The sequence below is a fragment of the Daktulosphaira vitifoliae genome, unplaced genomic scaffold (assembly GCF_025091365.1).
Source record: "Daktulosphaira vitifoliae isolate Bord-2020 unplaced genomic scaffold, ASM2509136v1 Scaffold_1, whole genome shotgun sequence".
NCBI classification, from domain to species: Eukaryota; Metazoa; Arthropoda; class Insecta; order Hemiptera; family Phylloxeridae; genus Daktulosphaira; species Daktulosphaira vitifoliae.
The window spans coordinates 37,276,063-37,287,121 of NW_026099572.1; the positions used below are offsets into that span (position 1 = coordinate 37,276,063).

Genomic DNA, 11,059 nt, shown 5'->3' on the forward strand with positions numbered 1-11,059 from the left:
GTAAATAAACCTTAAATTTTATAAGAAGTTAAGTTAAATTAAACAATTTTAAGATATACATATATTCTACAAGTTTAGCTGTCATTTTGAACGAAAATTGGTAAATATAAATTAATTTATGTAAAAACATGAAACATATTATACTATAGACTTGAACAATATCGATTGTTTTTAAACACTTTTTGATGAATCATTTGGTAATTCCGTTCACTTGTAAGGTGCTGTTAACTACTGTGTCTTGGTTTAAAAAGCTATATTTCCTAATCAGACACTAAATATCAATTAATTGAATATGTTACCAGTAAATAACGTAAAAAGATAATGTTTACTTCCGTCCTTTACATAATATAGAATAACATTTGATACCATAGGAAAATCGTAAAAAAAAAAAAATTAACTAATTTCAAAATTCTGTATAAACGTAATTACTAAATTAAAAGAAGAGTTTTTAATATCAACATTTGTCTTTAAAACTTATCTATAAAATCTATAATCTTCAAATCTTAAAAAAAATTAATTTTTAAAATGTTATAATTTATAATAAAAAAATATCTATAATTGTGACAAATAACATAAAACATATTTTAAATATAATCCTATATTGTAAAAATTGATTAAAAAACAAAGTATAAAATGTTATGTGGACCATTAGTTTTATGAGTTTTCAGTTAGATCTATTCCACTCTGTTTTCACTCTACTTGGTTATCAAGTGGAACTTAATAGATTCCAAAACATAAATATGACAAATTTATGTTTTCCTAATGATTTACCTTATTTAGTCTACATGTAAAAGGTTAAAAAAAAATTACCCGATTAAAGGAGGAAGTTCATACATATTTAATATATCTATATATATAAATAGTTAAAAGGTAAATAATGTAATATTGATATTTATGAATTCAAGTTTAACGTTCATTATTTAAAATAATTTATATTAATGATTAGGTTTTAGATTTAGGCTCATTTTTTAAGACAAAACCATGTTTAAGATTAAGGTTTTAAGTCTATACTGTACCTAATTCTATTTTTAACAGGACCAATTGACGTGGTCAACTTGCTCCGTTCGATGTTTTTGTTTTGTACATTTTTTTAAGCTCAATTCTTTTTTTTTGATAAATCGTTTTTAAATCAATAAAATAAACATATTTTAAACTTTATTTTAATAAATTTAAATTTAAATTAGAAATAAAAATTTCATACACTTACACGTGTGTTCCAAAAAATGCTTACAAATACTTTTTTACCTCAAAATTACATTTTATACGATGGTTAATTAAAATTTTAAAATTATGTAAATGATTCATAAATATAATATTACTATCATATTTAGTCCAACTTAAACTCCTTGATTAATAACGTTAACTCTCCCTGGATTCTCTTTCTGTATTTTAAGGGGAGGATAAATATGATAAATAATTTTTTTAAATGTATTGACATTTAATTTTAACGACATATGAAAATTTACAATACACATAAATACGTAAAATACCTATTGATTTTTTATTTTGTTTTTGTTTGACTTTAACCTAGATTATATTGTATACAAACCGCATAAGGGACAATCTAAAATTATCACCTTTAGGTGATCTGCTAATTGATAAAAATAACGAAATAGTTCACACGTTTTAATAAGTCATCTGTGCAAATGCAGCTATAGGTCTTGTGGTAGGGTAGAAAAGCAGAATGTTTTAAAAAAAATACCTTCTGCCGTACAATTTATGCTAAACTAACCCCGCGCCACAGATGCCGGACCGGATCGTGCACTGTTTTTTATGACATGCGTTGCTTACTTAAATGAGCGCGTTATATCGTCTGAACGGTAATTCAATATGTGCGAAGCGCACTGGCGGCGGCTGCTTAGCCTGAGCGACACACGACCATATACGTTTCTTTACAGTCTTTTATTTTTCTTTCGCTACGCATTACTCGTTTTACCTGAGCACAGCGACGCGCGGTCAGTTGTAGGCGGTCGTGTTGAGTAGGGTAGGCAGTACACACAGCAAGAAGAGGACAATGAAAAAAAGCAACAAAATAGTAACCGACCGATGGTGCGCCAAACGTCGTTATAGTGGGGAAAGGAGTATAGTAGTTGTAGTAGTAATCACCGCAGTTACCGACGACCACGGGCAGCTGTAACACTACCGCCGTAGACGGTTTTGTAATCCAAAGAAGAAAACAGTATCGGTCCGCGCGGCAGCTAGTCGTCACCAGCACGATATTCGGGAAATCGCACTGACCTTCGGAGGAAAATTTACGGAGGTAAGAGATATTTTCACAATATTTATCGAACACGCGTAGCCCGGAAAATCGATTTTGGAATCGACGGGTTTACCCCCTCTCTGTATTGCAGACTCCCCTCCCGTCGTTATCACCCCACCCTATCATAACTTCAACCCCCTTCCTCTAGGCGCAACCACTGGAACCCTTAACAATGAACTCGCCGGTCACCCATCACCGCAGCCTTCAGCAGCAACACAAGGACAACCCCAAAGAGGACACAATGGGACAACTGTTGCAAAGGTCGTTGCAAAACGTAGCTTTATCTTTACAAACGACTTTTGTTTCGTCCCTACAACAAGCTGCTCTTCTACCACCCGATTCGCCCGTAGCTGCTGCGCTCAATCTTCAAGCACTCGAATCGTATTTAACCCTACAGCGATTGACGGCTGTACCTCGTCAACAGTCGGTCGACGATCGCAATTCGGCAAGTGCCAGTGTAGTGGTAGTCGAAGAAGTCGATGATGAAGACGATTACGCTGACGATATTAACGACATCGAAGAAAATGAGAGCGATCATCACGCGACCAAAATCAAATGTGGCAGACTGCCCGCGTTTTCTAAAGAGCTCTCTGGTCTATCGCCTAGAGCCAATAGGCTATCCGCTTCGCTTGTTAGTGTGTCGCCTACTGCGAATGCAACTTTAATTTCATCAATCGATGACGAGTCCGTCGACGAACCAGCCATCCAACTACCGTCGCCGGAAAACGGACAGCAAATGTCAAGACCTAAAAAACAATTTATATGCCGTTTCTGCAACCGACACTTCACTAAATCATACAATCTGCTGATACACGAACGTACGCATACGGATGAACGACCTTATGCATGTGATATATGTAAAAAGGCTTTCAGAAGACAAGATCACCTAAGAGATCACAGGTAAATATGTACATGAAAATTTACAGTAGATTTATAAGACAAATTATCATTATTTTCGAAACTCTTCAGAGAAACGACTAATGGTCAGGTTGTTAGATTAATTGTAGCGGTTAAGAGAATGAAATATTTTTCTTCCGTTACTGAATTACAGAATAACTATATTAAATATTAATAACTAAAATTTCATAGGAAATACAGGAATATAAGCTAGTTAAAGTAATAAATATATAGCCTTAGGTTTTTGCGTGAACCCAATAATTGAAAAAAATTCCAACCGCAAATATTGATAATTATTATTTGATTACTAAATGAGTGTAGAACTTCAACATCAAATATCAATTTGATTAAAATACGCGAAAGAATCCAGTTTTTTACTTCTTTTCTTTTACTTATAAAGTAATTTAATATAAGGCGGGTTTCTATTTAAGTTATGTTTAATATCGCTTTTTTGCATGTATCATGGGACATATCTATAAGTACGATTTATGAAATAGGGTCTGCGCCTTTAGTGGTTGTTGTGTTAGAGTTATGTTGTAATGGTATAAAATCATATGCTACAAGATTTAACTGAGTGTGCGCATAGATAAGTATAAAAACGATATAAACCCGACAACGACCCTGTATAAACTATAAGCGTATATAGAATCCTGCAACTTACATCTGCTCATTTGCTTTATTTATTTTATATAATTATATTTCAATATACAACATATTGTTAATTGTCAACATAAAATTATGTTTTTTTTTAATAACACCTACAGACAAAAAAAACAATTTAGATCCAATAAAATTTAAAGCAACTGCACATTTCTTTCATGTACCTCGTAAAAATGAATTCGTTCACTTCATCATTGCTTAATTCTTAAACAAAACAGTTCCCAGATTTGTTCCTACAAAAAGATGTCCTTTCACGAATACGTTATTCTTGCAACGAATTCCTTACCAACATTAAAAAATAAAGCTCTAGTTAAGGGATCCTAAATTTTGTATGGTACTATGGGTTGAATCAATATTTTTGCAGCTGATTAGTATCAATTAATTAAAAAACTATATTATTGGATAGAAAAATACTGTTAACGAACCTATCTAAGACATTTTATGTAAAATAAATTTAAAATTGTTTTTAATTATCACTTATTTAATTCTATATTAAAAATGTAAGTTCTCATGGGTGTATTAAACTCCTTATTTGAATGTAATTTGATAGTTTTCTTCTTCACAACTGTTGCAAATTTTTTCCGTATCTTTTCCACGCCACACGCTTAATATATGAATAAAATATATGTTTAGTTATTTAAATCATTCACCCCGTTTGCGTTAACATAATTGCTTATTAAACATGCAGTTATTCACTGTATGAGTTTTGACATCAGACTTGTTTTATGTTTTCATCTTAATTCACAATTAATTATAGAGACAATTTGACGCATTCGTAGTTGTTGACTTTATTGAACTTTGATTTTACGTCATTTTTCAATTGATTAAACATTATTTATTTATTTTTTAACATGTACATATTGATAATTATCATAAATTGCTCAATAATAGAAACTATTTAATCGATTATTTTAATTACATATATTTTGTATTCGCTCAATCTAAATATATGTTAATTATAAAAAACTTTCATAAAATTTCATAAAATAAATATTTATAATCTTAAGTTAAATCTCAGGTTTTTAAAAACGGCGACACATCAATGGCGCTTTTAAATATATCATATTTCTCATAACTTTTAATTAATGCTGATGAATGGAATATTTAATTATACAAAGCCTCAGTTTATAATTGAATAGACTATAACGCATAAACACTTTTTTTTTGTTACTTTTATAACACAATGATACAAATTAACTATAAGTCCTTCCAATAATTATAAAATATGTCTCTCAATATCTTTGCTTTAAATCCATAAAAATACACAAAGTAAAAAACGTAGTTTTCACAGTGTAATAATTTACGTTATAAAAAACTTTTTGGGCAAAAAGTAACGTACAAAATATTGTTGAGTTGGCGTAAAAATACTGTTCAGGTTGATGTTCTTTAAGCTTCACTAACAGATTTACTCGACAAACTGATGGTGGATATCAAACCGGCTTGTCCGTCGTGTTTACAGTCGCCGTGAATGTTAGAACGAAGTCCCGGAAAGAAAAAAATTGTACATATGTACAAATATGATCGTGCACACATTTTTTTTTGTCATTCTTTCTGCATTTGGAAATTTGCCACGACCGTTTGCAAGTTAAAACTTCATAGACCCCGACCGATTTATCAACTGGACACACGGTCATCACAGAGGCGTACTCTGATAATTACTCGAATAATAAACATCAACGTACTGGAGACTATCGGAGACTCGTCGCGTTATTGTTTTGACACCCGCGTCGCAGTTACTATCACATGGCATGTTTTTTATCTTTTAATTCACTCCAACAATGATATGCCTTCAAGTATCCCACCCGTTTTATAAAACAACCGCCGCCGTGAGAATAAAAAGGTCAATCTCGTGTACGTGTCTAAAAAGAAGGGTCCGATAATATGCCACCGCCGTTGCCTTTTTTTTAAAAGCATTGTTGTGCACAAACTACTCTCTTTAGGCGTGTCAGGTATAATATTATTATTCTGTGACGGACCATTAAACCGGCCGTTGTACAATACTGGTTTTGATTGTACGGCTTTTGGATCTCAATAACCATACCAAGACACCTACAGACACAAACATATTACTATAATTTATGACAAGGTAGGTAAATATAAACGTCATCGGTCTNGGACCATTAAACCGGCCGTTGTACAATACTGGTTTTGATTGTACGGCTTTTGGATCTCAATAACCATACCAAGACACCTACAAACATATTACTATAATTTATGACAAGGTAGGTAAATATAAACGTCATCGGTCTGTCTGAACTTCTAAAATTCTCTTAATTTATAAAATTCGTTGATTGTTCATAGTGATTCGTTGTAAATAAATTTCACAGTGAAACCTTTACTGTAACTAAGTAAATTAAGTTACATTTTGGGTACATGATAGAACTGAGTTCTCTCCTCTACACATTATTTATATAATTCTTGGACAGACATGCATCTTTCTCATGAGTTATTCGAAAATGTTATGACTTCGGTGAATAACTTTGGTATGTACATCGATGTCGTTGCATTGCTGTAAGAACATAACAGTTTACGACCGCCTTGAACACAAATACGGGTCTGAATGAGTCGAACGAAAATTACAATAAAACAGCTAGAAAAATGTCGAACACACTCAAAACTTGTAACTTATCTACTCGTCACGAGCGCATGATATTAAAACAAGCTGCGCGTAATCATATATTAGTACCCAACCACGCATTGCTAATTACTTACACCGGTTGAACGTTTAGTTAAATTACACTATAGTAGTGTTCGTAAAGGTGCTTCGATCGAGTCAAAAATAAATAAATAAACTGGATGTTTTCTAACAAGGTGTTGGAGGAAACGGAGCTGAGTTGTAAATGAATAATGAATACGTTTTACTACGAGCGTACGGCTGGATTTGTCAAGGCTAGTTTTGTATAACGAAAAAAATATATTATCAAACCGGTTCGGTTTTTATTTAAGTGACATCTGAAAAATCCCAACAACTCGATACTTCACAATATTTAAAAAAAATGATCACCCACTTGCCACTTGATATGGCGGTTACTCCTTAACGTTCTGATATACCAAAAGTGTCATTACATGAGTACATACGACATTACTAATACGTCAGGAACCGCATTTAATAGAATTATTTTCGCAATACTTAGCATATAGTTAACACGCGTATGACAAGTTAATATCCGAATGAATATCTGGAAGTGCATTTCATTAAAACATTAAAAAACCAATTTTATCCTGTCTGTATCAATGAGCCTAATCCCAATTGATATTGTTTTATATTGAACACAATCAACAACACTCGGTTAAATACAAAACGTGCCACAGAATGTTTAAAAAATTAATCATTTTTAAAAAGCCGTTTAACTCGTTTAATTGCTTAAGCTTTAAGCGAGAATTCGATAAGAACAACAAGAAGACATTGGGCACAATGTTTGTGAGCAAAATATCAACTGTAAAAAAATGTTTAATCTAAAGAAAACTTACACCTTCATGAACACTTACTACAAAAAAAAAATATTGACAAAAATATTCTTGTCGGTGTGATATCGTACATGTGAATTGTAAGACGAATAATAATGTTTTCGATTAAGATCTTCGATTGCCTTGTTGTCTGCAGATACCGACAATAATAATTCACACTACCATAACACAATACATCAGATACCACACCTATTTTCCACCTTTGAAATTTCATTACATATCGTTTTCATGACATCAATCTATCGTAGGACGAAACTAATTAGATATTTTCTGCGTTAAGTTTTTTTAACTTGTAGTTTTACGAAACTATATTTTTTATGTTACTGTAGGAAATAATTTATGAACGTACATAATAACGGAAAAAGAACAAACTTAAATTACCATTCACATTTCTAGACAGTTTGAGAATTCCATAATCTTGTAGATCATTCTTTTTCGATAACTTAAATTTAACCATCACAAAAAACCTATGTTTTAATTTATTTATGACAATTTAAACAATGAGGACTATTGATTTTCTGTTATAGGTACATACACTCGAAAGAAAAGCCATTTAAATGTTTGGAATGTGGCAAAGGCTTCTGCCAGTCTCGCACGTTGGCCGTTCATAAAATTCTTCACTTAGAGGAATCGCCACACAAGTGTCCAGTGTGCAGTCGCAGTTTCAATCAGCGGTCTAACCTAAAGACTCATCTGCTAACCCACACTGACATCAAACCATACAACTGCCCCACTTGTAGTAAAGTTTTCCGTCGTAATTGCGATCTCAGGCGTCACAGCCTTACCCATAACCTTTCATCATCAATACTGCTAAATGAACAACCCAGCGTGGCTACCCTACGGATTGCTGCAGATAATAACAATAAACAACTATGATCAAATGATCTCAAACTTCAACCCAACTCATTGTTTGTTACGATGGTTAAAAATTATCATTGAGGCGGCCACTTTTAAACGAGTTCACGGTTGAACCGCAAGTCGTTTCTGATCAATTATAATTTAAATATCGCTCTTGGAACCCAAAATTTGTTTTTTCTAATAATTTATTTATTAATGGGCGTCGATAAAAGTATATGGTTGTATAAATAACCGAGATTATCAATAATTAATTACTAAACATTGTTTTAGATTTAAATTACTTTTGTACATTTTATGTTATATTTTAAACTGTATTTGTTATAAACAATTCCTATAATAATAATTTATAAGTTTTGTAAAAATAAATGTCTCATCAATTGATATTTCTCTGTTTTTATTTTTAACTAATAACAAAAATTACGACGTACTCTAAGTATCAACTTATCTAGGATTCAAAATTGTCTTTTATTAAAATAATTTATATATATACGGTTGTCGTTAGAAGATGATCAAGTGAAAAATAATAACTTTTCAGGAGACCGAAAAAATTCAAATTTAAACACCACAGTAAAAAATAACGAAATTATCCATAAAAACTATATTGATGCCATTGAGAGCGGTAAAAATTGTCCAATAAATTGATAAAATTTAACTTGACCACATTCTCGAAAAAAACTGTCGAAATACGGTAGTATTTAAATACAATAAAAATCTATTTATAATAATTTTAAAAAAATTCATTTCTTTTACAGAAAAAGTGAAACGATTTTTAAGTTATTAATTACATAATAAAAATTAGTGATTGGTTTTTTTCTTTATAATTAATAATTAAGTGAGAAGGAAAAATCACAATAAAAAGTACCTATATTAAAAGGAATTAAATATTGATTCATATTTTAAAAGAAATATGAACTTATCTATTACCAATATCTTTATTAATTTTTTTATCAAAAATTGGGTAAAAATTAATCTTGGGCGGTATTAGACATATAAGTTGATAATTACCCCCAATGTCCTTAAAATGTAGCAAAGTAATATAAATGGCAAACATATGATGATTTAAAATACAGATAAATATGATACTGTGTAAATATACATAGATTTTACAATTTAATATAATTTATGTGAAAAACAAATGTGGTTTTAAACATTAACACATAACTTTTAATATCTTATGTAATAGAACAGTAAAATGTTGGTTTTTTGTTTTACATACGAGTATCAAATACATTTTAAATAATAACTAAGAAAACTAATGATTTTTTACTAAAACTCAAATGGGGCACCCACCCAATGTGTTATGAACACAAAGAAGACCGAATAAATGTTCGTCTGCATTGTACGGGTCTAAAACAACATTTAAATTCAAACGACATATTCAAATATGTCAATAAAAATCAATGTTTAACTTAGTTCTCACATTGCTAATAAATTTGATATGTCTAAAAATCTATTAGTTGAAAAATTAAATAACGAGAAGTTATTAGAATCGGTAAGTAGTGTGATTGATTAATAAAGCTTGTAGCTAAAATTATTATAACAGTCTCATGAATTAAAAATGATTTTACTATAAAAATACTTGAAAACTAAAATGGTATTCAATTAAGCGTTGTTGTTCTTATTATAGAACTTCTCATTTGGAACAATAATTCGCATTTTCCTCATATTTAGTTAACTCGTAAAAACTAAAATGAAAAAATGAATATTGAAAAGAAATTCTCTTATCATTTTCAATCTAAGAAAAATTGAGTAGTGTATGTTAAATATTAACAAAGAAAAACAACAAATTATCGTTAAAAGATATAGTGGAATAAATATATCTGTGTGATATATTTTTTACTCGACAATATCGAGATGTGTCGAGGCATTTATCTAAACGGATTGTCGCACCAGTGGTGGATAAATGCATAGAAATATGCGGCAAGCAGTACCATCGCATCGTGTGGGGTATTCCTTACAATATGTTTTCGCAACACACCTTCCATTTTTTTCTTCTTTCTGCTTTTTGCGTACGTGATAAAAACTCTATTATTCTTGTTGACAGTAACACTCCGAAAACATAGCTGACATGTCTCCCGGACAAATATTTACACGCGTGTCCCCCGAGAACGTCTTACTTCAATACTTTTCTTCCTGCAAGAGTGTATTGAACGGTGGTTGTTTTTGGCACATGTGCCCATTCCAGGACCAAGTCGGCAGAAGACAACGAGTAATATATTACTGTGCCTCAACAGTATCAAGGTGTGTAGACGATAGGTACTTATAGGGATATGAATGGATTTGTCAACCGTAAACCGCAGGGGGTGCCGTGTAATTTGTCTTGTACACACCGCTGGTCATTATAATACTCTGGGCGATATCATATTATTATAGTGGCGACAAAGATGACTATGAAAGTGACAAAACGGAAAACCCACACTCCAACCAATGCGTTGCACAGCGTTTTGACGTGACAATGCAACCAACGACAAGTGTCCATTGAGTCCAAAATAGGTCGGCTGGCGTTCATAGTAATAATAATATACTCGACAAGCCGTTGCTCTTCAAAAACGCGTTAATCATACGGATGAGTGCCGAATTTTTAAAGGCGTGACAACAGCGTCCCCGTAATGAAAATTATTCGGACTAATGCAAAGGTACTGCACAAGGCATGTATATATATATATATGTATGACAACACTTAATTGAATTAACCCGTTTACCAGATGTATAACAATTAATTTTTCATATAATCAGGCATGTTCAACATTTTTTTCTATATTTTAAAACTGTTACAACTTTTTTAAAACACATTGATCTTAATAAAATTTAGTACAATAAACTAAATACGACAAGTTGTTTTTGGTATGTTTTTTTATGTAAATTTCATTAAAACCCTAGGTAAACGACGGGTTTGAACAAGACCAACCTTGCAAT

The 11,059-nt window shown here is 31.5% G+C and overlaps 1 protein-coding gene across 1 annotated transcript; it reads left to right on the plus strand.

Annotated features, from left to right (window-relative positions):
- The first annotated feature begins 1,887 nt into the window (after positions 1 to 1,887).
- LOC126893830 (protein sister of odd and bowel-like) lies at positions 1,888 to 8,526 on the plus strand. Its single transcript, XM_050664349.1, has 2 exons — positions 1,888 to 3,160; positions 7,813 to 8,526. The coding sequence occupies exons 1-2, from the start codon at positions 2,433 to 2,435 to the stop codon at positions 8,159 to 8,161; spliced, it is 1,077 nt and encodes a 358-aa protein (XP_050520306.1). The 5' UTR covers positions 1,888 to 2,432; the 3' UTR covers positions 8,162 to 8,526.
- The last annotated feature ends 2,533 nt before the right edge of the window (positions 8,527 to 11,059 follow it).

What these genes read in the sequence shown, in the direction of transcription:
- LOC126893830 (XM_050664349.1), top strand. Translation starts at nt 2,433, where the DNA reads ATGAACTCGCCGGTCACCCATCACCGCAGCCTTCAGCAGCAACACAAG. An exon ending in GATCACCTAAGAGATCACAG is followed by an intron (nt 3,161 to 7,812) that starts GTAAATATGTAC and finishes TTTCTGTTATAG; the next exon opens with GTACATACACTCGAAAGAAA.